We start from the raw sequence: 27,912 nt of genomic DNA, 5'->3' as shown, positions 1-27,912 counted from the left end.
CCATGTGAAATAAACAGCGTTGTTCTAATTTTGGAAGATAATAAATTAGTTTGAAGGACCTCAATATTTATAGCAGAAGGCTAATTAAATAGGTTCCCAAGGACTTTGAGATGAATTTAAACTGGTTTCTGCCCCACAGATGCCAGCCCCAACTTCAGAGACCTCCTGGCTGTGGTCTGTCTATCCCATCGAGCTGAGCTCACTGTCCGCTTAGACGTCTGTCGCAAGGTCAGTCTGCTCACATAGTTTATACTCTTAATATATCTAGTGAACTTTTGAGTTTCAATTTAAGCTTATTTATCATCTTGGTAATAAAAACAAGCTCTTCGTCTGTCCTTGTCTCTGATATTTCCCCAGCTCTTTCATCTGATCTACTCCAATGAGGATTATGTGAAGCAGCTTGCTAAGCAGCCTGGCTGGCAGGATGTGCTCACCAAGCTTTACGTGAAAGAGTCCTACGAGTCCCATGCTGCCAGCATCGCAGACTCCAACCCTAGCAGCTTTGAAACAAACTACAGACCACCACTGCGCAGGGATCAGGCTCTGGTCATAGAGGAAACAAGCAACACAGACATCTTCCTGAACTACCGCACCTCGCAGGACATCGAGGATGAGGAGGAGGACGAAGTTGGTCAGCGGGACATCTCCGAGGGATTCTCTGATTTATCCCAGTCGCCTCCAAGTGGAGGGCCCCTTAAAAACTTCACGGGTTCTCTCCATTTTAAGTCGTTTGATTCAGTGGACCAGGGGAGCCACTCGTCCTCCATCTCCAATGCAGTTGATATCACCTCATCTCACCACAACGAGGATGGGCGAGACTATCAGCCCCTCTCCCCCTTTGGTACATCACCCTTTGATTTGGAGCTAGGGGTTATGGGGGAGACTGGCTCACACACTCCTGCTGGCAGTTTGACAAACACACCATCTCCTCTAGAGCACTGCAAACCCTTTCCACCGCTTAGACCCAGGAAGAGCTCTAGTCTGTCCAATGTGCTGGATGATACCAGCTACGGGACAGACCCTCCTACTGGAGATACAATCTCCAACACGTCCAACCCACAGGTATGGCTGCTTCCTCAACTTAGTTGAGTATATTATTTGTCTAAGTTTATTGTTTTAGATCTTTTCTGTAACAAACTGCCACTAAGTGTTATTTTCTTTTATAGCAGACCCCAGAGGAGGAGCTGTGCAACTTGCTAACCAACATCATCTTTTCCGTGCTGTGGAGCCGCAGCGGGTTGGACGGGACAGAGGACGCGGTGTGGAGAGAGAGAGGACAAGTCTTTTCTGTTCTCACTAAACTGGGTTCCTCCTGCCAACTGGTCCGCCCTCCTGATGACATCAAGCGCAGGTCAGTGATGACTAACAAATGTATTCCCCCTCTCAAAGGACAAAAGCAGTGAAGTTGCCTGGCATTAGAAAAACAAATACGAACCACACCTTAAGCTGACATCTTTTGTTTAAATTTCCAGAAATGTTTTCATATCTTACTGGGGTGACATATTCAAAGTGTGTTTCCAACTTTGTGTGCCAGTCTGTTGGAGATGATGTTGGAGTCGTCTTTGTCAGACCTGAGGGACGCCCAGGGAGTGACTCTGCCTTTCTGTCCCAGTCTGGTTCGGCTCCTCAGGCTGCTGCAGGACTTCCTGTTTTCTGAGGGTACAGATAACCAAATGCTGTGGAGTGAAAAGGTATATCCCATATACCACCTAAAACACCATCGACACATTGTGTTTGGGCTTGGTGTGATCTCAAGATGACTGAACAGTTCTCAGGCTGGTTGTGAAAACAGCAGGGACAATGGAGGAAAATTAGCCGAGGACTTGTATTTGTATTTCAACCAAACCAAAGCAAGCTGATGATATTTCATTAGCATGGACTCAATAATACCGCGGAAGTTGCAGCTCACGTTATTTTAAGATATCATATTTCATATCAACTTCCTAGCTCACGTTATTTTAAGATATCATATTTCATATCAACTTCCTCATTAATGCTTTCAACTTAAAGCCTTATCTTGCCCATGTACAATGAGGCAAATAGCTGATAAAAAACAGACTATGATGTCACTCAACTCTGGTATATGAGATGTATACAACATATATAAATCAGATAGCTCTAAAAAAACTGCCATTGTCTTTATCTGTTTAATTACTCCTTTAATTTAGCTTGTCGGGTCACAAACTGTCACCATGTGGTGGCCTTGAGAATAGCTTACATTAGTAAGACAGAAACGGTCATGTGACTTCATTATCTCTGCGGTACTGACTACATACCTGTGCAAGACAGGCTGCAAGTTTGCTTTCTATAAATACACACCAGTGGAATTTAGATTACCAATGAAATACAAATGCTCAGAGATAGATTTAAGTACCTGTCCTCAGAGCAACAGTCCATTTTTATTTAGTCAAATCTCTTCTGTTGTCTTCCAAGTAATAGTTTTGTTTGACTATAGTATTGTGTCTATCAGTGCAGTATTATTTAATAATATGCCACATAAAACCTGTAAGTAAACCTTTTTTAGTCACATAATATTTAAATAAATCTTCTGTGTGTCAGGATGTGATGATGGTAATTTCTGGTTACATGAGATGAAATATCAACACTTATGTTGATATTAAAGGTGTTACAGACTTCATTGAACGGAGTCATTGAACCCTGGGCAGCTGGGTGTGGTTGTTGTTAGTTGCTGTGTTTAACATCAGGGAAAATGTTCCTGTCTTTGGGTGAAGAGTCACGGTTGGTGTAGGTAGCAACTACATCACCTTTTAAACACAGGTTGTTCTTTAGGTTGTCGTAGATGCTACAAGGTGTGGAAACAGGTCTAGCCTTTTTATTGTGTCCTTTTGTTAACAGTAGTTGCTGTATTGCAGATCTTCGAGGGGGTGGTGAACCTGCTGGACAGGTTGAAAGCCTGGCACAGCACTCCAGGCAGCCCAGGGAACACCGAACTGAAGGAAATGGCCCAGATCGGCCTACGTATCATCACTGGATACATCCAGCAGCAGCACTCACCGGTCAGTTGCACCCACAACTTCGAGTACACCAAACATAAATGTCAACCATTTCTCACTGTACATGTGTTTCACAATCAAACACCTGTGCGATTGATGGCAGAACATAAATTAAAAGGGTTTTCCAGTATTTATTTAACTTGATAAGCTCCCTCAGATAAAGCCAGTCCAGAAATACCAGCCCTTCTATGGGTTTCAAAGACATTGCAGTCATTCCTCTGAGGGAGTGTTCTGTATGAAAGGGCAGCTCCTCTCAGAGTTATGACTGCTGCTCTTGCTGTAGGATTTTGGGATAGAGTGAGTGGTCATAAATGAACAGATCATATGGCTTTCCATGATAAACTGCTGGTTGTGTTCATCTCCAAAGTAGTACAACTCTCCCTTAAACTATTTGTTTTTCAAAATGTTTGGTTTGAAATTAATTCACTTCATTGCACTCTAACATCACCGCTGTAGGTAGATAAAACACTACTGGTGCTACTTAAGCTGAGCTAATACATGATAAATGTCTCTAATAAAACGCTATAACGTAGCTATATTAAATTCAGTGGTGGAGTCTAATCAAGTACAATTACTCAAATACTGTACATAAATACAGTTATGAGGTACTTGGATTTCAGATCAATCCTACTTTACTTGTACTTCTTCTACATTTCAGATGGAAGTATCACAGTTTTTTAATCCACCTCATCTACCTGACAACTGTAGTTACTGTGTTACTTCTAGATATTTCATACAGAGCTTATAAAATCTGATTCCATGTTATAGATCAGTGTATAAAAAGGTTGACTCTGCTTCGACAAAATACATCAATTAATTTCTGTTTGTAGAATAATGCATCAGTTTTAACAATTCAGTAATATAATAGATAATAATATAACAGGGCAATTTTCCTGTAATACTTTTGCTGATAATACTTATGCACTTTTGCTTAAGTATGATTTTGTATACATAACTTTGTAACGACTTGTAATGCAGTGTTTTCACAATGTTGTTTTTCTACTTACTGCTAACAACTACTTCTGCTATTTACTTAAGTAAAGCACTTGCATACTTCCTCCATCACTGATTAATTTCCCCTTGACAGAGTTGTTTTCTCATGAAGGGTGTAGTTCCTATTAAGGACTGGAAAATCAAGTGAAACATCATTTATAAATGTATTTGTTTGTTTTTTTTGTTTGCTGTTTATCACATCTCTCCATATGGACATCTTTCAGTTAGAAGCATCATAAGTGATTTGCCTCTTGCCCCTCTTCAGGTGTGTGAGATGGCCTATCTGAAGCTCCACAGCCTTCTCCAGACTGTGCTTTGCCTGAGCTGGGAAGAGGTGTGCTTCCTGCTGGGGCAGCTGGGTGCCCCCCTGTGGCCAGGAGGTGTAAAGGATGACACCGACTGTGGACATGCGGAGGCTTTCCCCCATCTGGTGCCTGTTGTGCGGACGTTGCTCGATCAGCATGCCGACCCAGTGACCCTCCAAAACCTTCTACCCAACCTGCCCGTTACCAACGGCAGCACAACCTTTGCTCAGGACCTGAAGGCTTATTGTCACACATTGGAGTGGCAGACTTTTTACCAGCAGCAGGTCAGTGATTTGGTCGACATATACATTTAGATATAGATGTCATATATCATATGGGAGTCTCCTTTGGTATGTCCAAGCAGGTATAATCAACCATCCACTTTCAGATACAGCTGTCTCTGTTCTTTGTCACTTTAGTGTACACTCGGGAGTTTTCTAATCTTGCCTCCAGGTCTCACTAGTTACCTCCTGGTGGGTGGCTGAGATATCTAATCCATATTTTGAGAAATGCTATTACAAGTTTAGAGAGCAGAAGAAACAACCCTAAACTCCAAAGTGTTTTCTCACTGACCTTCAATGTATTTTAAGCAGAGATTGGTTTATCTTTAAACTTGAGGCAGAGAGATTTTATGAACAGATGCCAGACACATAACCACTGGCTGAGAGGTGGATTTATCATTGCTCTGTGTGACAGTGCATGTTCATAAATCTGTTTTGTTTTGATTACTTCTGTATACGAGTCCTGCAATACATTAGCCAGTATGGCATAACTTTGGCTGCCAGGAGAGATTTGAAACTTTGCCAGGCTGATTTCTTAAGCATGTACTCTATGTTTAAGTATGTATTATAGTCTTACGTTTGTGCTTTTGCGGCTTAATCTATGTATTTATTTCAAATAAATGTACAATATATGGTGGTTATTTAAGTTTATATATTTTTATACAACTCAGTGTTTTTAACATGAAATTGTAAAGCTGTAAGAAAACCTCATCTGGTATGAGTTTGAACAGTGTAGTAAAAAAACAACAACTCCTGATATAATGAATAAATAAAAGAAGTATGGAAGTGTGTTCGAGAATCATCCTGTTTTATCCTTTGCGAATTGCAATAGGTGCCTTTTACATATTAACAAATAATAAACCAGCACACAAGCTTATCATCTAGTCATCATTTGTAGGTTGTCATTTTTATTATGTTGATGGATTCATCATAATATAGGTATTTGTTTTGTTGGTTTGTGAGCAACCAGTCATCTACATTTCTTGTATTTACATCAAGGTCTTTCACTTTGTTTGTTGTAGATTTGTCTATGTGTGTTCATGTCCTCCTTATGAAAATCTACCCCAAGGTTCAGTCCACCATGGAGCAGTATGAACTGGACACATTTGGGAGGAGCCATGACATCATGTCCAATTTCTGGAATTCCTGCTTCGATGACCTAATGAGTACAGCCTTCAAACGGGACAAAGACAGATCAGACAGCAAGTCCAAGTTTCAGGTTAGAAAACTTTCAGGCTTTCATATCATTATTATTATATAATAATTGCTAAAAACGCAGTGTTAACCTTTCACATTACTGATGTGACATTCGTGTGAAAGCAGGAAGTGATCGTGGACCCCTGTCTGAAGAGAGTCAGGAGTGAGAACAACAGGTACCTCAGTTGGCAGAAGCAGAGCTCCAGCCAGCAGGGGGTGGTGTGGCAGCACTGGAAAGCTCTCCGCAGGCTTTTGACCAGTGAGAGAAGAGCATGGGCCAACAAGTATGACAATCTCTGACTTTTAATGAGGAATCTTTCTTTGAAAATCTCTGACCAAGAATTACCTCTGAGAAGATCATCAGTAGCCTCCAAGATCTATTTTAGTTGTACAAAAAAAAGAAAAGAAATACAAACATTTATGTTGCTATTTTGCTGACTTTCTCTAATTTGTCCTTTTGCAGAGATCAGCCAGAGGTGAAACTGAAATTGTCCAGTGCGGAGACATATTCCAAGATGCGTCTCAAACTTGTGCCTAACTACAACTATGATCCTCACAGTGATGCCAGTGCCCAGAGGGACAACATGGGTATGTCACTGGGTATATATAAAACATATTTACTGTTCTTTTAATGATCCACTAAAGATATTTTTGTTTTTGTTATCTTCAGGAGCTGACAGCCCTCGTAGTTCTGAACCCCTCCCATTGGCTGTTGCTAAAGAAGCAAAAGTAAGCGACATGGAGGACGATCAGTTAGGAGAAGAGGATGTCGTCTTCTTGGATGACAAGTGAGCCCTTAAAAATATTTGACAATTTTATCTCCCAATAACTGTGAATACCGTGTATTTGTAAAAATGTAAAGGCTTAATCTTTTCTTATGCTCTCAGGGTGGAGGGAGAAGATGAGAGCCAGAAAGAGAAACTGGTTCTCTCTGAAGACTGTGAGCTCATCACAATCGTGGCAGTTGTTCCAGGCCGTCTGGAGGTTACGACACACCATCTGTACTTCTATGATGGCAGCAGTGAGAAAGAGGAGACAGAGGAGGGTAAGAAAATATGTGATCATGAACACATCACACCTAATTGACTTATTTGTTATTGTTCTTCAAAGGGGTCCTGAATAATATCTGTGTCTTTTAGGAATTGGGTTTGATTTCAAGAGACCTCTGTCTCAGCTCAGAGAAGTCCATCTGAGGCGCTACAACCTGCGACGATCTGCGCTGGAGCTATTCTTCATAGACCAGGCTCATTACTTCATCAACTTCAGAAAGAAGGTGACGCTTGGTTTGAACTCTTTCTTCTCTATAATTAATGAAACTAGAAAAAAAGAAGATTAAATTCTCTGTGTGCACTTTCAGGTACGAAACAAAGTGTACTCGAGGATCCTGGGGCTACGGCCTCCCAACCTGTTTTACTTTGGTTCTCGCTCCCCCCAAGAGCTACTGAAGGCATCGGGGCTTACACAGGTATTTATTTAATCTGGTTCTCACTATAAAGTTTGCTTTTTATGATCTGAATTGTGGTGATTAAGTTGGACCGATCTGATCTGATCTGATGCTTCTGTGTTGAACAGAAATGGGTATGCAGAGAAATCTCCAATTTTGAGTATTTGATGCAACTGAACACCATCGCTGGACGCACTTACAACGACCTGTCACAGTATCCTGTGGTATGTAAACTCCATCTCCCCTGACAGTACACACGTATGCACGTGTGCTGCATATAATTTATGATCCTTCCCGAACAAAAGATGATGCAGGTACAGTGTGAAGAGGCATCATGTTGCGGTTGTGCTTTTGTTCCTCTTCAGTTTCCCTGGATCTTGTGTGACTATACCTCTCCCAGTCTGGATCTGGAGGACCCATCAGTTTTCAGAGACCTGTCAAAACCCATAGGTGTAGTCAACCCCCGCCATGCGCAGAATGTCAGAGAAAAGTAAGTGGTTATATAAAACGGTTATTTTGGTTGTTTCTTGTAATAAAGGGACTCCAGATCAGTATCCATTTGTCAATACTCTGCCACAAAGGACAAGCATTAGGTTTCAAAACATAAAGCTCATAGTGGAAATATATAAAGGCAACAAAATAATGAACAATGGTTGCATGGACACTTGGAAAGACTAGAGAATGTGTTAAAATATGTAAAACCACCAATCCGATGCTTTAATCAATGAGTATTTCTTCTGTTTGTCACTAGGTATGAGAGCTTTGAGGACCCAGCAGGCACCACTGACAAATTCCACTATGGCACACACTACTCTAATGCAGCAGGAGTCATGCACTACATGATCCGCATGGAGCCATTCACAACTCTGCATATCCAGCTGCAGAGTGGCAGGTGGGAGAGCTGAAAATAGTGTGTGATAATTCATAAAGTTTCCTGGTATCCTGTGGTCTCATATTGGTACATGTTGTCTTTATTTAGGTTTGACTGTGCAGACAGACAGTTTCACTCAGTGGCAGCAGCCTGGCAGGCTCGCATGGAGAGTCCGGCTGATGTCAAAGAGCTCATCCCAGAGTTCTTCTACTTCCCAGAGTTCCTGCAGAACATGAACGGTGAGGAAGACTGTACCTTTTGGGCAAATGTTTCTGCTTTGGTTTGTTGTGATATAGAAAGAAAATATAAATATTTGATGAAAGAACTTATTGCATAACTGCTGCATGATCGCTGTAGGCTTCGACCTGGGACATTTGCAGATATCTCAGGACCAGGTGACAGATGTTCTGTTGCCTCGTTGGGCCACATCAAGAGAAGACTTCATCAAGAAGCACAGGAAAGCCCTGGTGAGTCCGCACAAACAGCCAGTCTTAAAACAATGACCTGCCAAAACCATTAATATAATTATAAAACTATTCAAGATGACAACAAGTTGTATTTTAAACCCCAGGAATGTGAGCATGTGTCCAGTCACCTCCATGAGTGGATTGACCTGATCTTTGGTTACAAGCAGCGAGGCGAAGAGGCAGTAAATGCCCTCAACGTCTTTTACTACTGCACTTATGAGGGTAAGGCAAAAGTGAATACTCTTCTTAGTAGTGATGAACGTAACCAGAACCTATATAAGACTCTTGCTTCCTCTTTGACTCTTCTGCAGGTGCAGTAGATCTGGATGCAATTGCCAATGAGACTGAGCGCAAGGCCCTAGAAGGCATCATCAGCAACTTTGGACAGACTCCCTGTCAGCTCCTTAAGGTACAATTCTCCGACTAATTCACAGCTACTCTTAAAGCCTTAGTTATCAACAAAATTCTGTTAAGCTCTGCTTCATCATGTTCCTATCTCCATCCAGGAACCTCATCCTCCTCGTATGTCAGCCGAAAACACAGTGAGGCGGCAGGCCCGCTTAGACACTTTGCCCCCGAATATCTTTGAGCATCTTGAAAAGCTCCGGCCATTTGTGGAGGTGTGCTGTCATGATTTAATTATTCCTCTGAATAAATAATATAGTGTGTGTGTGTGTGTGTTAGTATGTATGTATTCACATGTGTTTGTCTTTGCCTCAGGTGGTAAGTGATGGCCTTCCTCTGGTCCAGGCGGTCGTACCAAAGAACCAGAATCGCTCCTTCATCATCCAGGGCTCAGACATACTGGTAAGGTTGGACACTTTCACAAGGGCCACATAAACTAACTAAACATGTCATGACATCAACAAGACATTTATTTTGAAATATTAACTTTTATCATTTTTGTATTACGGTACTTTTTCTCTGCAGGTGACTGTTAATTCAAATGGGTTGATCGGGACGCACAGCTGGCTGCCATATGACAAAAACATCGCCAACTACTTCACCTTCACTAAGGACCCCACCATGACTAATCCCAAGTGAGTGCTCTAAGAATACATACATGTGACCATCATTTTTAATAGTTTGGGGTTTTTTTTTTGGTTTATGCAATCATCCGACATAGATGGAGACATCATTGTGTTGTATCTATTAGTTGGTCTAGCAGAATATTGCCTGGTGCTTTTTTCTTTTCTAAGAAAGAACTTTGAAATACACCAGCATTAGCAAAATCTAAAAAAAGAAGTAACAAGCATCATCATTTGAAACGATGCATAAAACTCTCCTGACAGTTGGATTGAAGCATAACATCTGTCTGATCTTTGTCTGTGAAGCTTCAACGTCTGTTTAATTAAGTGAAATTCATTTTAATGGATCGTGTTATAACCTGATCTTGAACGTGGATCACTTAAACACTAAATAAATCAGGATAAGGACCATTTGCGCACTGTCTTTCATGGAGGTTGTAATTTGCAGATGTCATGACAGTTTAATGTGCTGCTTATAAATCTCCTCCACATTTAGGCCACATTCACTTCTTGTTTCAAACTTGCATTTCCAACCCTGCTTTTGTGGTGCAGAACCCAGCGTTTCTTGACCGGACCTTTCTCTCCCGGGGTGGAGATCAGCAATCAAGTGCTGGTGGTGTCCAACGATGGCCGTCTGCTGTTCAGTGGAGGGCACTGGGACTGCAGTCTCCGTGTCACCCAGCTGGCGAAGGGCAAGCTGGTGGGCAGGATCTGCCGGCACATTGGTGAGCTCTTCTTGTCGTATGTCTAGCTTCTACATGTGTTTTGTTTCAGTGTTACATATTTATTAATATTTTTGTGTGTTCCACAAAGATGTTGTTACCTGTTTGGCTTTGGATCTCTGCGGCATCTACCTCATCTCTGGCTCAAGGGACACATCCTGTATAGTGTGGCAGGTTCTACAGCAGGTAAACATTTTTAAGTATCTCTGACTTCATCTTGGCTTGCTTTCATGCTTGTACACATATGCGTGATTATAAGCTGCCATCAAAGTTATGGCTTCACATCTGGATGCTTATTTTTTGTCCTTCAGGGTGGCTTCTCCAGCGGCCTGTCTCCTCGGCCCGTGCAGGTTCTCTGTGGACATGACCAGGAGGTCACCTGTGTGGCCATCAGCACTGAACTGGACATGGCTGTCTCTGGGTCAAAGGTCAGAAAGCTTTTACAATTTTCTCTCATACAACTTTTTGCAGATATGAAAAAATCTGCTCAACCTAATAACCACAATATGTTGTAATATATAATATAATATTGCTTGGATAATCTCCAAGCAAACTGTGATGTGCTTCATTGGAAGTGAGAATATAATCTATACCAGCTACAGGGAACAACCCCAAAATACACACTTTTTATAGATATGGAGGGACAGGTGGTTGCTTGTTTGACGCTTGTTTTTTTCACGTGCTTCTAACTGGTATTAAAATTAGAAATAAAACATTCATAATGCCCAGCTGAAATATTAGGACCTTTTACATTGAATTATTCCAAATGTCCTAGCATGACAGTTTGCCAAAAGCTTACTGTCGCCATAAAGTAGGTAGTTGTAAGTCCATGTGTCTTTAGTTTAAGAACCCTGGTTTGAATTGTGAAACAACAGACAACAGTTTACATCATAGAAACAAAAAGTAGGCGTGATTTGCATCTTTACTGACCCTTCACCGTGTTGTCAGGATGGGACTGTGATCGTGCACACTGTGCGACGAGGCCAGTTCCTGCGAACACTGCGGCCTCCTGGTGATAGCTGTGTACCAGCCCAAATCTCTGAGCTCCAAGTGGGCATGGAGGGCCACATTGTGGTACAGACCTCGCTGGAGGAACGCTCCCACAGAAAAGTAAATGAACACATACAGTACAAGCAGAAACACGCACACAAAGTTTCACAGTCTGTTTATGGCAATATCAAATTCCTGTTTATTCCTACAGGGCAAGTACTCCATTCATGTTTACTCAGTAAACTGCTGTCTGCTAGCCTCCTCCACCTTGGAGGAGCAGGTGACCGCTCTCCATCTGGTGTCTGAATACGTCATCCTGGGGACTATGCAGGGCAGCCTCCACATACGAGATTTATGCAGGTACACAAACAGATCACAAAGTTTTGTATGCACACTGCAAATTAAGTCTGAATGTTTGGTTCTTTTATTCTAACTCTTGTCTGTTTGACAGTCTGGAGGCTCGAGTAACACCCCTGGCCTTGAAGGTTCCTGTGAGGAGCGTGTCTGTGACCAAGGAGTGCAGCCACATCCTAGTGGGACTAGAGGACGGGAAGTTAATTGTGGTGGGGGCAGGGAAGCCAGAGGAGGTGAGAAGTGTTTGTGAGATGCAGGAATTGGGTGGTGGTACATGTTTGTATGTGTGTGTGAGGAGGAGGAGGAGGAAGGGGGGTAATCATATGCTAAGTACTTGTCGAAAACCAGTTTTTTCAGATGATAATTGAGCGTCTTAAGTCTAACATCTCTGCTTTGGCCCTCAAGTGAAGATTAACATGTTTTCGCTCCTGTTCTCAGGTTCGCTCAGGACAGTTCCCCCGTCGCCTCTGGGGCTCCACACGCCGCATCTCTCAGGTGTCATCAGGTGAAACTGAATATAATCCAACCGAGAATGCAGGCAAATGAGATGAGCAATGGTGCTGTCTGAGATACCTGCACCACCAAGACGCTCGCCAGACTCAACAAGGCCTTCCTTCTTTTACATGCTGGGAAAACTACTGTCCTCAGCCACTGATCTCTCTGAGAGAGCAACTATACACTGAGCACTTTTTTTTTTTATTCGTAAATGATATTTTATTGCGTATTTTCATTTACAGTTGTGTACTGTTTTTAATCAGCATCATTCCAAAGAGTGGCCTTGTTTTGTTGGATGGAGAAGAGCTCGGTATTTGAGGTTTTTAACTGCTGTCGAGTTGTATATTCAGTGAGTCATATTTCAGGGATGTGACTCATGTTGATGATGCACATACAGCCTCAGACACAGAGAAGTAATGCTGTGAACTCCCCAGAGTCCATGTTCTTGGCTTCTTTCTTGTCAGAGGAACCGCTGTGATCCCTGTGCTGTTGAATGTCCCAAAGCCATTGTCTGGCAATGGCACCTTCATGAAACTCCTGGAAACTTGAAAACTACTGTAGATGTTGCTCGAGATTTCCATATTGCAATACTGGTAAATACCACAAGAGGGTTGACATTGTAAGGAAAGACACAGGGGGTCACTAGTGAACCACTGCTGAGTTGTGATCTTTAGCGGTCGACATCAGGATGTTCCTTGCACCAGACGTGCACCACAATACCACAGTGTATAAATCTGCATTCTTTTAGGCTCTAAGCAATTAAAACTGTTACAGTTAAAGCAATAACTGCTTTAATGGTCAAGTATGTGAAATACTTCACTTTTTTTTATCATGACCGTGGAGCTTGAATGCAATGAAACTCAAGAGGAGAGCCTTCTGTTGCCTTACACACACTGGAGTAAAGGCCTTTACAAATGTGTCTGTACTAGTTTTGCTATTACTCTGTCCATCACATGATTTATATTCCTGTTTTTATTTGATCTGAAAAGTGCCTTTTTTTTTTTAAGCTTGTGTCTTGAGCCATGTAATAACACTGAATTCAAATCATATATGTCTTTATGTGAGATTTTATCCCTGCTGATCAGATTTAAACACGCCTTACTACTCTAAAATGACTCGGATGTGGGTAAGATGTTGTTAATGAACTCAGTAAAATGTTGGCTGGATGCACATACTTGCCTCTACTGGTATTATACTGTTTATGAAGCTCTTAAAACATCTGATGACTGTGAAACACGTGAGTAGAAAGTCTGTGAGTGAGCTTCAGAGGAATTCACTTCCTGCCAGCTTTTTTTTTTTTTTTTACTGTGGTTGGAACAAAGTAGGTGTTATGCAGTGTCATGATGGGAGAGAGACAAAGGGAACTTTTAGGGAGAATGCAATACCCATAACATGGCGCACACATACAAATTACCTAGTCTCTGTAAGTAGTGCTCAAAAAAACCTCAAGAGTAAGCAAGTACAAAAAAATATATATTTGAAATGTTGTTTACTTATCATCTCATCTGCTTTCTGTCCTGAAATTACACACAACACATTCACGCCTGTCTTAAATCACATTTTAATCATTTTAATTATATAACAAGATGATACGCTGTCTTATAAATTGTGCACAACTGAGACGTTCTTTGAATAGATTGTCTGCATGAGCAGCTGGTCAAGCACACATCTCACAATCTAGTTGCTATTGTGTACGCTGTTGTCAGTTCATGTAACACCGCTCTGTTCTGTCTAAGTGTGATTGATATATTTCGCCTAAATAATTATGCAGTAACGCTCAGAGCCTTTAGTTTAATCAAAATTGAGGTTTTCCTTTCAGAACTTGGTCTTTACAATCACAGTCCTCTGTCAGAGAGTAGGTTTAAGTCATGCTGTAAATATGTATTGATATTATTTGTGATTTTAAAGTGACACAAAAAGCCTTAAAGTGGAGGTCAGCACTGCCTTGAATTTGGACTTGTGATCCAATTTTCTTTAACCACTATTATTTAGCCTTTGTATTGTTCTTGGAGGATGTTGAAAATACACTTTACTTTTTAAAAATCAAGCAGCCTCTGCTTCTTGTAACTTAAGCATGATAACGGTCTGTGCATCTGTCTGTTTCTGTCTGATGTCTTAATACTGTCTCTTGAAATTGTCGTAATATGCCCAATAATTGTGGCCGCACGCTTATATTCAGGAATCCTCTTTTCTGTGAACTACAGCCCATATCCTGAGGATGATTGCCCATTACTGAAAAGTGAGCTCTGATTCTTGTGTGTGAACCACAGCAGGAAGGAAACTGATCCCTTGCCGCAATGTTAGATCATCCAGCTCCTCTACTGTAATCCCAGCCTTGCATGCGTCTGTGATGTTAACCCTATTAGAGTTGAAAAGGTCACAGTGAACAACGTCACATTTACTTGAAGAGGAGACTTTGATCTCCTGGTGGGCCGAACATCCTGTCAGCCTCCCCATAAACACCTCCGGGGGTACAATTCAGAGGGGTGGGGAGGGGTGAGGCGGGTGATAAAACCAACCTGTAGACCCCCAGTCAAATACAAACCACAGAATAGTGAATACGGGAAGTGGAGAAGGAGGGTGAAGAGGGATGTAGTCACTCTGATGTGGCCCCATTGACAATGGTGGGAGGGGTTGACACCTCGCTCTCGGTTATTGGCAGTATCTCTCTGACCTCTCCAGACCTGAGGGCAGGCTGAGGGGATGGATGTCGTGAAATGGTGCAATTTCAGTGTTGTCCAAGTTGTTCCTGCCAAGAACAGCAACAACCCTTAAACAGGCCTCCGTCAACGACCTCAGCCCTCGCCCTCTCCCCCTCTGGTTCATTTCTCTTTGGCCTGTGGACAAAATCATGTTTTTTTTATAGCCCCCTTATCGTTCCCAACTTTGTATGACCGCGGCAGAACTCAGCCCTGAGATAAAGAGTCTGTGCCCCTAGAGCAAGACAAGTAGATAAGAAGAATAAAGAAGTGATGCCGACTGTTTATTTGTCTGATTTCTGATAAGCTTGTGTTTATTTTTTTATTTGTTTAATGTTTGGTCCAATGCACTGCAAAAAAATCTCTATCTGACCAAGTAGTTTTTCTTCTAAAAGCCTCTTTTTCTTTTTAAACAGGAAAATGCACCAGTGTGATAAAATTACAGACACCAGTATCAGTGTCTTGGAACAAGACACTGATACTGGTGTCTGTAATTTTCTGACACTTGATTCTAAAAACAAATTGGTTTGTGTTGGAAATCTGTTGAAATAAAGACATTTTAAGAGCCAGTTATAGATAAAAACTATGTAGCAACAAAGACATTTTAAAGTGCACTGAAACAAACAGCAAAGAAATTATGAATTAAACACTAAAATATACATAAAATCTAAAGATACACAGTCTCAGAGTGTTTTTAGATATTTTATGTCTCCACGCTTGGAGTTTTTTTGCAGTGTGGTTGACACCTTTAAGGCCTTGTTAAGGGAGCATAAAGTGACACAATCAAAACCAAGAAGACGTTATTTTTGTCTGTCTGTGTATGTATGAGAGAAAAGACATGACTGAAATATGGCTTGAAGTTTTATCAGAGCAGGAACATCCTCTCTGTCTCCTCTCGTCCCTCAGCAGGCTTTGAAGTGCAAGTAGTATTGTGTCTGAAAGATCTCTCCATTTGTTTTCCTCTGAAGTCTCTGGGCCCCCTGCGATGCATTCACTAGAATTTACAAGGTGTGTAATTTACCCTGCGTTGGTTTTCTAATCTTTTGAATTGCTGAGATCAAACATGTACTTCTTCTTAAGGACATCTTGTTTGATTCACATGCTCTCTTTTGTGCCTGATAACAACTGATCACAGCTCTATGTAAGTACCTCTATAGGGTTGTAAAATAGTAGTCACAGACCTCCTTTCAGTAAGGTTTTATCCTTGGATCCTCGGATTTTAATATACACTATTCACTATGATAAATATTGTGGGAATATATGACAAGTACTCGTTACGCAGAATAATACATATTACATTATTGTATCATAATTATTCTGTGCATGTTTTACTTTAATGTTGCAGCTGGTAAAAGTTGAGGCTAATTTTAACTGCTTTATATCATCCTGGGTTCTATTTTGTAATAATCTGAATCTGCCAAGTAACTACAGCTTCAGAATAAATATAATGGGGTAAAAAGTACAATATTTTTCAATAAATTCAAAATTGTATTCAAGCATAGTACTTGATTAAATGTAAATAATTACGGCCAACAACTATTATGTCATATTACTATAACCCAAGGTGTTAAATAAATGAACAGACATACTGATATCCTATGAATAAATACCTACGAGTAAAGGGCATGTATTATGAGGAAAATCAAAAGTACTGCCATAAAATGGTTAACCTATACTACAGTAAACCTATGAGATAAATATGCATTTAAATTAAATCTGTACAGAGAAATTATTATTAATTATTAGAAGTAATGTACCACAAATTTGTATTTTAAGTAAATGTACTCTATTATATTCCACCACTGATGTTTTCTCTGTATTTATTAATATACAACTTTTATAAGGTTGTATTTATTAATTCAATATTGATCACCTTGGGTCTGCATATATGCCTTCATGGTAATGTTTTTGGTACACAGCATCAATTTTTTTGTTGATTCCAGCAGGTATCTATACTTTGACTGCTCACACACACACACACACACACACACACACACACACACACACTTAATGTCAATACTTAACTTAGTGTCAATGTAAGACTTTGTGGCTTCCATTACATTACAGGCACCGCGTCGCAGTGAAGCAGCCAATCAGGAAGCCGGTTTGAAAGCTGAGGAGATGGGAGGAGAAAAGGCCCAGGAGAGCTCGCGGGAGCTTTTCCTGCCTCATCTGTTGCGAAGCTGCTGGAGAGGAGGTGGCAGTCTCTGCATCCTGCCAGCTGAAACAGAAGAAACTTTGTGTTCACTTACACAGTATCAGCGGGGAATGAACTAAAAGAGGGAAATGCGTCTGCCGCGCTGTTACTGGGAGAATCTATGGATTACACAGCCTGCGATGTAAAACCGCTTTCTCATGCGTAAAAATCAGATTAGTGGACTATTACTTACTTTACCGTCTGCGGAACCAGCACGATTTAGGAAAAGTTTTTTTTTTTTTAAGTGTAGAGAACTAAAAGTTTTCATGACACTTTTTATGCGGTTGTTGAAAGCTGCAGACTGAAAGAAGAAAGAAAAAAAGTTGTGTCAGAGACGCACCAATCTGTCCGCTGGAAGGATTTTTGGAGACTGAAGACATGAGAGAGTTTGTCATCTGCGCGCTTCTGCTATTAAAAGTAAGCAACAGTTAATAACTGCTTTACTAACACAACGACACACATTTCCTCAGCATCAACACTCCTCTATAACATGCTGCTTTCTTATCTCACACTCTTATCATCATAACATCATAATAGTAGCCATTTGTAAACTTCCAACCAACGAGTTCAGTCTGGCACCATTGTTCCCAGAGGAATTCTGTTTCACACCACAGGGCCATATTTCCTTAAAGACTGTGTCACATGGCCCCTGTTGGGGAATATGTTTGCTATCAGTCTAGTTGGCAAATAGCAATGGAAAGAGTGATGGGGACCCTTCTGATTAAATCTCATCCGGTATTTCTTTTACAATCTTTCAAAAACTAAATAGACTGCCAATAACACTGCTTGCTTGTTTCTCAGACACATCTTGGACTGTGGCCTACCTACTGTACATCTACACACTGTGTACAGTGTTGTAGACAGCCAAGGTACATGAAATATGTGGGGGAAAACATCACAGGAGCACACTATTTACCAAGATTATGCACCAACGCCGTTATAAATGATGTATTTTATGATCAAATTATAGTTCCAGTGGTGTTTGATGGCATATTATTAAGCCAGGATGAGTCTGAAAAGAAGGCCCCTGCCTCTACAGTTGCAGACAATAATTTAACACTCATCAAACTCAAAAAGCCCATGGGGCTTGTAGTCCTGTCTGGACACGCTTTTTTAGAGTCAAAACACTTTTGTGAGATCAGAGTGTTAAGATAAAACTTCAGCTCTTGAAAAGATGTGTATCTCTCACTTATTGTGAGGGTATAATAATCAGAAGGGTTCCTTTTGAAATCTAAGATGTCGTTTCACTTGTGCTTTGCAAACACACTGACTTAACATATGATTTTTTTTATTGCCCACTGGAAAGTTAGCATTTGTTCTGTCAAATGTTTCTCTGATTACTCCCTGGATGATCTATTGCAGAAGTCGATTAGATCTTACAGTGCGTAAACAAACTTTTTCGCGATTTTCTACGATTAACTTTGTTTCGAAGGCTAATGTTGCCTGTATGTTACTATACTTTGCTATATTTGTTGCAGTTCCCAGTGAAAATGTGGCCTTTCTTTCAGTGTTGCTGGGTCTGGATATCCGGAGCAAAGCAATTATCATCATTTTCTTCCAGTTTGTGGTGTGTGTGTATGTGTGTGTGTCTGTGTGTTTGTGTGTGAGTGGGGAGGGGGTGTTTAGTTTGTTACCACAGTCATTTGAATTTCCATAGAGTAGTTAAGCAGATTTCTCTTTAAACGACAGACCTCAGGATCATTTAGAAATTTGAACCACTTCTCAACACTTCAGTGAAAGCTGCAAATCAGTAGATTAATAGTTAACGGATCACTGTGTTGCTGTCTTGTTTGATTTAGGATCATAGTTTTGGGTGAGCTTGATGCTGGGAAAAAAACAGAAACTCGTGTCCTTTAATTTGTCCCTTATGCTCCCTCTATACTAATGACATTAATCAGTACAGATGGGATGTGCAGCTTAGACAACTTTCCCTCAGCTCATGCTGTCTCTCCTGAAAGACCTCTGTCTGTTGCTGTCACAGCCGGGCTGAGAGGGCTCATGGGTTATTGTCTTCACAGGGAGAGAGGTAGAGAGCATCCTTTTGTGTGTTTATTTTCACGCAGATTAGATTAACTGTGGAAACTCCAGCCTATGTGCTTCACAAGTACTCACATCAAAGAGGCACAGAAAATGTCTCAGGCACAGAGAGGGCTGAAATGAAGTGTGTGTGTGTGTGTGTGTGTGTGTGTGTGTGTGTGTGTGTGTGTGTGTGTGTGTGTGTGTGTTTGATCCACGATGACTGAGTGACTCCGGCAGCCGTGGAGTTGAGAGCCCCATTGAAAGCAGTGCTCCTCGGTGGTCCGTCTGTTCTCACTGGGGAATCCCTTCAGATTGCAGCTTCTTACCTTAATGGAAAAAACAACTGCAGCTCCCCACGTCCCTTAAGACTTTCTGTTCTACAGACAAGACTGAATGCTCTCTGGTGCATGCACACCTAATTAATCTTTTTGTGTGAAAATCGGATATGGTGGCAAAGTACGAATCCCAGGCAAGATGGTAAAGGTTTCACCTTGATCAATAATAGCTGATAAGAACAGAGAATTTAATTAAATAAATGTTTAAAGTAAAGTTAAACTAAAAATCGAATAGTTTGACTGTTAATCTTTAGCCACATACCTTAAAGTTGTTTAAAATCTTCATTTTGACCAATAAACATGAAGTGGTATCCATATATAGTAGTATTCCAGGCTGTATATACAGTAGATAATGATTTACTCATTCCTCTGCTGAGTAGATCTCTGTAGTGGGGAATGGACTAAATATTTTATTGTACACTGGGCACCAGTTGGCAGTTCCTGTTTTGAGCTGTGTTGGCCCTACAGGCAGTTTTACAGATCTACACCAACCCAGACTCACACCATGCATTGTAAAAGGTCAGAAATCCAAGCCAGAGGTCAAAAGAAAGCAGAGCTGCTGTCACCAAATATTTATCAAAGTATAGATTGAGAGCAAAGAGGTTCGCTTGTGTGTGGAGAGGACCTCCATCTATCACACGGAGAGGACCAACCAGGAAGTTATCAGGAAGTCTTTGTGCTGCAAGTTATTACGGCCCAGTCTTGGTCACAGTCTGCCAACTCCAAACATCCTACTGTTCCTGCTTGCTGGATCCTACCACCCCAGCAGTCTTAATACCTCTGATCTGGGTTCTGTGGCTGGTGCTCAGATATCATCAGGCTCCTTGGTAAGCACAGCAGTAAAACTGTCTGTTGTTTTTGGAGCAAGCGAGCCCCGATTCAAAGCTGTTTCGCCTCTGGTATCAGCATGTAACATTTCAGTGTTTTGTGACTGGGGGCATGGCTTGTATGTGTGTGTGTGTGTGTGTGTGTGTTTTTAGTGGGCTCTTTGTAGGAGGTTCGACAGGTTCACACATGTTGCCTGTGTTTCTTGGCAGACTTCAGAGACTAAGAGAGACATCAGTGGGTTGTTTAGCTGTTACTTTTCCCCTTTGCAGAAGGTTAGTTGTTAGACATCTGTTTGCTCTTGTCAGCCCTCAGGCAGAGTATACCAACCTCCTTTAAATGCATGCATGTTTAAAATGCCGAGCCTGGAGAAGGGGAGTTAGTGAAATACTGACCTTCATAGACACACCTGCAGGGCTTGGTGACTTCAAAGGCCCCCTCTCACCCAAACAGACACTTGCATGCTGGGCAGCCTTGGTTAACTGACACCCTTGCCTGGGGCTGGAATTGTCTCCTTTATATTCCTCCCCCCTCTTACTCTGATGTCAAGAAATACACACACACACAAACACTGTATTCACACACACAGATACACATTGTCATTCACACTGATTTGGAATGAGTGGGAGGGCGGAAGCTCTTTTTACTTCTTCTTTTTCTCCGTTTCGGACTGTTTTCCTTCACCCTTTTATGTCTTTTTCTTTTCCACTGCTCTAAAGCCATCTGATTAAAGCCAGCCACTCCTGTAAGGCACCAGCTCTGCTGCACAAGCCGTTAGGAATGTCCGATCTATCCCTCATGTCATAACTCAAGCAGGGCTCTCCATTACCCACTTGCAGATAAGGACTCGGAGCACTTTAAGGGCGAAAACTGAGGCAGATAGAAAGATAAAAAAGAAAAGAAAAAAGAAAAGGCCATTCGGTTCACTCGTTTCTTTGCTTCTTTAATTGCGTAGGGGTGGGATGTGTGTGATTTCCTTCCCAAATGCAGTGTAAGGCAGAAAACTGTTCCTTTGTTCTCTTGTTTGCTATCTACTTATGTGAAATATGTATCCTGTAACAGTTGGGTCAAATTTGCCACTACGGATATTGCTATTCAGTATTTTTTCTAACTATGTGATTTATTTACCGTAGGTTACCCTCGGAGATGCCTGTGCCAGTGGCCAGTTCACTGAATCTGGGCAGTGTTGCAGTTTGTGCCCTGCTGGCTTCGGAGTGGCGGTACAGTGTGGGAAAGAGGATACCAAGTGCGTACCATGCCCACAGGGTAAGTAATTATTATCTAGTGTTACTCCACCAATGTATAATATGTTTCACCTGCCTTATCATTATCTCTGTCATCTGTTCAAGGGGATCTAAAACAGCACTGCGTCTTATCGCTGACACTGATATTTGTGAGAGAAACACAACGCTGACTTTGTAATCTGTTTCCCAGGAACATTTTCCTCATCGGAAGACTTCGGCCATTGCACTCCCTGTGCCAAGTGCCCAAGGAGTGTTCCCATGTTGGCCGCTTGCTCTCCGACTCAGGACACGCAGTGTGAATGCGACAACGGCTTCTTCTTCTTCAGTGCCCACAGCCTGTGCGCACCTTGCTCCAAATGCCTTCCTGGCCACGGTGTTATCCGCGAATGTGGTCCACAGGGAAACACCCAGTGCCAGCTGTGTGGCCTGGGAACATTTTCTGAGGAGCTGAGGACCACCAAGCCCTGTCAGACCTGCACCCAGTGCTCTGACAGTGAGGTGGAGATCCGAGCCTGCATGCCCAACTCTGACACACTCTGCATGGGTGAGTTTAGTTAAACTGAGAAAATACATTGGACAAGTTTGAGCATATTTGATATAATTAAAACATATATAGTTTATGTCCTTGTGCCATAGTATATGGCTTGTATATTTATTGTTTTATGTCTTTAGTAGGAACAAATGGGCTTAGGGCTGAGTGCCACAGACTAATGCGTTGTTTGTTTAGTTTTTTTGGGGGGATAGGATTTGATTACAATAAGAAAAATATAGAATAGTTCCAGCCTTAGTATATCAAAGATCTAATGCAGGGAAAGGCAGCAACAGTAAAAGATAAAAGAATGAGCTAAAGGGAGGGGGACAGGGAGTGGGAGTGTCTGTGAGTATTCAAGGACATGTGGTCAACACCTGCATCCACACCTCATCTGAACACTCTGTAACACTCTGAGCTGGGAAACACGAGGAGTGAAAAAAGAGCCCACTGAAGTGCTGTAATCCAATTGGTATGAGGTTGACAGGTCTTTAGGTTAACTGCCTGGAAGAACCTTAAGGCCAAGGAAGGCTGACGACCCTGACAACTAGTCCGCTTATTCCCCAAATGGCTTCATTCGCTCTCCAGGAGTCCGGGTCATCTGTACACACTCTAGTTCCATATGTCATGATCCTTTGACCCCACGGAGGTCAGCACAGTACCTTGTAGTGTTTGATCCTAAAATAGGCAGACCACAGGAGGGAGAATGAGGCTGGAAACAGGGGCAATGAAAGGTTTCAAAACCCCAGGGGACCGGGATGACTTAGGGTATCATTACATCAGGCGTACAGGCTTCTGTGGGAGTTATTTCTGGCCCTAATCTATGCAGCCCAAATGTGTTTCTGATGTGCATATGTGCAGATGCAATGATACTGCCCCTGACACGTCTCTCCCTTTCTCAATCTCAATAGATAAAAAGTTGCACATTTTATCTCGTCCTGCTCTGGATGGGCCAGACGGGACCCGCGATGCTCCTCGCTGGCCAGGTGTTGAGGAGGTGACGAAGGAAGGGGACGCTAGTCCTGCACCTGGAACACCCAAGGGACCACAGGAGGAGGGTGGCAGCAACAACATTCTGGCCTACGTGTCTATTCTGGCTGCCGTAGTGTTGGGTCTGCTTCTTTATGTGGCTTATAAATGGTAAGTTTTCACTAGGGATGCGTTGTAGTCCTTAAATGGATGTAATAATGATTATAAGACTGGGATGAAAAATAGCTCACTGTGGGTAGCTTAACCGAAATTGTTTTCCTTTGCTTTTCTCAGCTGGAGATCATGTAAACAGAAGAGGGCTCTCTCAAAGGCTCGTGCAGCTGAATTGGGAACGGCTCCAGAGGGAGAAAAGCTGCAAAGTGACAGCGGCGTCTTTCTGGACTCTCACAGCCTACAGGACAATCAGCCCAGCAAAGGTGCAGTAGGCACAGACTCTTTGAAACAAAACTAAATTAGAGTTTTCAGAAGCCCTCAGAAGACATTTTAACAAGGTTAATAAAGCATCTAGACCTTTATTAACCTTCTTTACTAGCTGTTGAGATTGGAGAAGAAAGAACACAGAAAAGAAAGTCACATGTGAACGCCGCGGCAAGAATTTTGACTAATGAAATCACATTACCTTACTAACTACGGTTAGTTATATGTTGTACGGAATTGATTTTAAAGTTCTTGTGTGAACAAAGAATCTTTTTATATTTGCAAAAAACTTTTTAGATCTCTGAACACTTTGTAGATATTTTATATATTTCATGTTTATTGCTTCTTTTGCACCGGGGTTATGAGGGAAATTTGAACTCTATGTCGTGTACATAATATGGCAGTGTTGACAATAAAGTTGAGTTGACTTGAAAAGGAAGCGAGGCGGAAGATTGCTAGCTAGCAAACACGAATGTAAACTAGGTTTTGATGTAGGTTTTCTTTATGAGTAAATTTGAGCATTTGACACGTGTTAGGCCTCAGTAATACACAGAGAGAGACACAGACTGTAAACATAAGTTTGTTTGTTTACAGAGCACCTCTAAGTCCCCAAATGTTTCCGACAAGAATAATGATGGGAAGCTTTCCTTTTTCCTTTAATAACCTTTTTTTTTTCCACAGGTACTAAGAGGGACAGCAAGCAGGACAATCGTCTGTACATCAACCTACCCCCCCACAGACAGGAGGAGATGGAACGCCTCCTACAGGAGGGAGGGGGCCGGGGGTGGAGGCAGCTGGGTGCAGCACTGGGCTATGAGCCTGAACAGCTGGACCTGTTTGGGCGTGGAGAGGCCCCCGCTCACACGCTTCTCTCTAACTGGGCCCAGAAAGAAGGCTCCACACTGGGACTCCTGTGTTCTGCACTGGCTCGCATCGAGAGGCCCGACGTGGTAACAGTCCTCAACTGCCCCACGCAGGGGGTTTCTGTGGTCTGATGGCTCCTCAAACATATGTATGACCTTAAAAGACTCAAGTGAAGAACTTTCATTTAAATGACAAGGGAGGCACTCTGATATCAACACCTCTGTCACCGCTGGAGGCTGCCACTGATGGTTCTGATTACTTTCTTGACACTTAAATTTAATTTTTGCTAAGAGAACAAAAGATATTTTTGTTACACTTTCCTCTAGCCCAGTTTGTGTCACAATTCGATTTGATGATTGATACATAGATCCAGCTGCATGAAAGAATCTCCTGCGATGTGTCTGATATCACTACAGAGCAAATCACCAGTTACCAGGGGAAACGAACAGCCTGAATTTACAGTATTTCACCACCTCTTACTGCCGCTAATGAGTGAATGACGTCTCAGTGCCTTGCTCAATCAACACTGCAGATACCCAGTTAGATTGGATTAGACTTGACTTTCACATACACTACAATAAGTACATTTAAAGTGTTGTTTACATGATCAAAAACCGTGGTTACTGCGAGTATTCGGTTAGGAAACAGAATAATGTGTTTACATGTGTTGCGTCAATGTGATTATTCTAAAACCAAACCACTGTTTACATGTTATTTGGACAATAATGAGATTTATCCCCTGCCCCCTCGGAAATCATCAGCCCTCCACGTGCTATTGTAAACGAATAGATCCAAGGGAAACGGCTTAGATCATCAGGTTTCTAGTCTGGCTATCCTTGTTTTATGATTCATTTATGAACTTTAGCAACCTCTTTGCTATTGCAGTTGTTGTTGTTTTTTTGCCAGAAGAAGACTACTTCTTCTAACGACACTGTTTTCCAACATGACGCGACTTTCCCTATTTGGGATCATTTCTGTGCATGCCGAAAAAGAGAAGAAAACTCCACCCAATTTTGGGTTTACACGGCCAAATAATCATTTGTCCAGTAGAAATTCTTAACGATGCCAAAGATTATGCCATTTTCTTCATAAGAACACTTTATTTAATGTGTAGATGGAACTACTCACTAGATTTGTTTTTAAAATGAGTTACCTTGTTCTGTTGTTTCTTTTCTCTTCTTTTTATGTTGCAGTCACTAAGTAGCCTTGGTATTTATTTACACTGAGGATATATTATGCACCAGCGATGTTTCAAATCCCATCAGAAGACATGGAAATGAAGCATTTTGTGAAATATAAAAACGCCTTTCTTAGCTCTTCCTAATAATCATTTATGATTGTAAATATTTTAAGTATTGCTTTGTTTTGATAAGTTGTGGCTTAAAGTGAGATCATTTATGAACTGTGAAGAATGTATGCATTTCTATCCTCCCTACATTCATAATACACAGCTCCATTTTTAATTTTTGTCACCGTGATTTCTCATATTAGACAGAAAAAAAAAACAAGACCCAAAGACACTGTTAACATCAGTACTCGTGTCCAAGTTACCATCTTGCTTTTGTATTTATTTCATCACCATTTCAAGTCTATAACTAAATAAAATCTATGAGAACCATGGACATCTGTGGTGTGCTAGTTTCACATATGTGATGGCCTCAGATGGTTTGATATTTTTTTAACGCCAGCCATGTATGGTTTTGTATATATTCATAGTATGCCTCAATGTGTTTTTGTAAGAGTTTTATTCATTTAATAAATAACTTTGACAAGTCAGTGCTCTTTTATTGTGACTGATGGACTCTGCACAGTGAGCATAGCATCATACAGTAGATAGTACTTTCTGATCTACTATATCAGTGGTTCTTAACCTGGGTTCGATTGAACCCTAGGGGGTTTGGTGAGTCGGTCTCAGGGGTTCGGTGGAGCCTCCGCCCTGGAATTTTTTATACCATTTGTTACAACATATCTTTGTGAGCAATCGTTTTCGAGGATGCTGGACATAAAAACTAAGAAAAGGAACAGACTTTGCTGTGAAAATGACATGAGACTGGCACTTGCCAAGGTGAAGCCACGCATATCTGAACTGGTCTCTCAAAGGCAACAGCAGAAGTCACACTGAGGTAAGTTGTTGTGAGTTCATGCACTGTGTTGGTTTTGTTATTTGAACAAGGTGATGTTAATGCACGGTTCATTTTGTGCACCAGTAAAAAAAATCATATTTTATTTTTTACTAAAGAAGGGTTCGGTGAATGAGCATATGAAACTGGTGGGGTTCGGTACCTCCAACAAGGTCAAGAACCACTGTACTATATGTTGTCTTCATGCAGGAGGTGATTCTCAACCAGGGGTACTTGTATCCAACGGGGTACTTCTGCAGTTGTTTGTTGGGTATTATTAATTTGAAAATAAAGAAATTATAATGAAACGAAAAAGATATCGACATATTGAGTCTGTAACACCAGAAAAGTAGTTAGCAAACTGCAAAAAATGCTACCTGAAAGACTGAAAGTACGTAGCTAAAAGCAATGGATAAACATTTTAAAAAGGCTACTAAAACTAATGGATAAATGGTTAAAACTAATTGGCAAAATGGATTAAAAAGTGAACTAAACGTAGGCTAATGGACAAAAGGTGAATTAGCTAAAAAGAAGTGGATAGCTAAATAGTTGAAAGTGAAATAGCTGATGGTTTAGTGGTACTTGAGTTCACCAGCGAGAGTACAAATGACAAAACCATTCAACATGCCTCAGTAGTTTGATAAATATGGTTTTATTTTTAGGTATCTTTGTGTCATACCTCTCATGGGCCCTAAATAATTAACAGCTTAGCATAAAATCTGGCATTGCTTATGTTATTTGGATACTATATTATACTCTAGTGTCCAGATATGAAAATAACTGTTTAACTGGACCACAACCACAGTCTTATAGACACGTCTGTCACTTACAGTGATGTATAAAACCCACTTGATGGATTACACAGTGAGGAAGTCTTATCAAGAGATTTAGTGTATAAGAACATTTCCTATCCAAAACCCTGAGGGAAATCACTTAAGAGGTATTTAATAATTTGAGGGTGAAATGAAAATAATAGCTTCATCCAAAATATTCTGGAGAAAAGTTTCTTCTTTCTCTCCGAGGCACAATCTCTTGCTCCCCCCTTGCTCTGTACTAAACTCAAAATCTGTTAATGATCTCTTTTGCATTCAGCTCTAAGTGGGAGCAGGCATCTTGCATGGCCTAGGGCAGTGTTACATGCCGTCACATACTCCAGACGGGACTGCTTAACTGCGGTCTGGAGCACACAGGCATGGGGCTGCGGAATGTGCATACACTGGGAGGGGGGTTGGGACAGAGGAGCACAGCAGCGCCTCCTCCACTCCGTCACGGGTCTCCATATTTAGAGCACACTGAACGTCTCTAATGAAAGCAGTTGATCACTTTGATTCCCTTTACTGGAGCCAAACATCTGGCTCAACATTGTGTGTATTTGCCGTAGTGGCATTCATGCCATGTGCACCCCTTATTAGAGGAGGGAGCCAATCTAAAACGGGATTGGGTGTGCACTTAGCAGTTAATCATGTGAAGGAGGTCACTCACATTTGGTTAGATCTGTTCGAGTCTACATGA

At 41.5% G+C, this 27,912-nt stretch overlaps 2 protein-coding genes across 3 annotated transcripts in view; both read left to right on the top strand.

The window, feature by feature from the left end:
* nbeal2 (neurobeachin-like 2) overlaps positions 1-15,141 on the top strand; it is a 33,909-nt gene extending 18,768 nt beyond the window's left edge. The window contains exons 26-55 of one of the 2 annotated variants that reach the window (XM_019270929.2): positions 140-228; positions 358-1,062; positions 1,170-1,351; positions 1,535-1,691; positions 2,874-3,017; positions 4,273-4,596; positions 5,663-5,812; positions 5,917-6,074; positions 6,254-6,378; positions 6,461-6,578; positions 6,678-6,835; positions 6,930-7,063; positions 7,148-7,255; positions 7,363-7,458; positions 7,600-7,724; positions 7,986-8,126; positions 8,214-8,344; positions 8,463-8,572; positions 8,677-8,794; positions 8,884-8,981; positions 9,079-9,192; positions 9,293-9,379; positions 9,503-9,612; positions 10,153-10,325; positions 10,414-10,508; positions 10,634-10,750; positions 11,271-11,432; positions 11,524-11,672; positions 11,764-11,899; positions 12,105-15,141. In XM_019270929.2, the coding sequence (XP_019126474.2) occupies positions 140-228; positions 358-1,062; positions 1,170-1,351; positions 1,535-1,691; positions 2,874-3,017; positions 4,273-4,596; positions 5,663-5,812; positions 5,917-6,074; positions 6,254-6,378; positions 6,461-6,578; positions 6,678-6,835; positions 6,930-7,063; positions 7,148-7,255; positions 7,363-7,458; positions 7,600-7,724; positions 7,986-8,126; positions 8,214-8,344; positions 8,463-8,572; positions 8,677-8,794; positions 8,884-8,981; positions 9,079-9,192; positions 9,293-9,379; positions 9,503-9,612; positions 10,153-10,325; positions 10,414-10,508; positions 10,634-10,750; positions 11,271-11,432; positions 11,524-11,672; positions 11,764-11,899; positions 12,105-12,212 (4,622 nt within the window). In that variant the 3' untranslated portion in view covers positions 12,213-15,141. Of the gene's footprint in view, positions 1-139; positions 229-357; positions 1,063-1,166; positions 1,352-1,534; positions 1,692-2,873; positions 3,018-4,272; positions 4,597-5,662; positions 5,813-5,916; positions 6,075-6,253; positions 6,379-6,460; positions 6,579-6,677; positions 6,836-6,929; positions 7,064-7,147; positions 7,256-7,362; positions 7,459-7,599; positions 7,725-7,985; positions 8,127-8,213; positions 8,345-8,462; positions 8,573-8,676; positions 8,795-8,883; positions 8,982-9,078; positions 9,193-9,292; positions 9,380-9,502; positions 9,613-10,152; positions 10,326-10,413; positions 10,509-10,633; positions 10,751-11,270; positions 11,433-11,523; positions 11,673-11,763; positions 11,900-12,104 lie in introns of both variants that reach the window. The other variant, XM_019270915.2, reaches the window with a different exon arrangement.
* Positions 15,142-17,000: 1,859 nt separating this feature from the next.
* Positions 17,001-26,056, top strand: nradd (neurotrophin receptor associated death domain). Its single transcript, XM_010756913.3, has 6 exons — positions 17,001-17,474; positions 21,370-21,502; positions 21,671-22,024; positions 22,921-23,149; positions 23,273-23,415; positions 24,098-26,056. Exons 1-6 carry the CDS (start codon positions 17,436-17,438, stop codon positions 24,409-24,411), a joined length of 1,212 nt encoding a protein of 403 aa, XP_010755215.1. The 5' UTR covers positions 17,001-17,435; the 3' UTR covers positions 24,412-26,056.
* The last annotated feature ends 1,856 nt before the right edge of the window (positions 26,057-27,912 follow it).

This window comes from Larimichthys crocea, chromosome XIII (assembly GCF_000972845.2).
Source record: "Larimichthys crocea isolate SSNF chromosome XIII, L_crocea_2.0, whole genome shotgun sequence".
Taxonomy (NCBI): Eukaryota; Metazoa; Chordata; class Actinopteri; family Sciaenidae; genus Larimichthys; species Larimichthys crocea.
Note: the sequence above shows the minus strand (reverse complement) of the source record. Positions and strands in the feature narration are given on the sequence as shown.

What these genes read in the sequence shown, in the direction of transcription:
- nradd (XM_010756913.3), top strand. Translation starts at nt 17,436, where the DNA reads ATGAGAGAGTTTGTCATCTGCGCGCTTCTGCTATTAAAA. An exon ending in CTTTATGTGGCTTATAAATG is followed by an intron (nt 23,150 to 23,272) that starts GTAAGTTTTCAC and finishes TGCTTTTCTCAG; the next exon opens with CTGGAGATCATGTAAACAGA. An exon ending in GGACAATCAGCCCAGCAAAG is followed by an intron (nt 23,416 to 24,097) that starts GTGCAGTAGGCA and finishes TTTTTTCCACAG; the next exon opens with GTACTAAGAGGGACAGCAAG.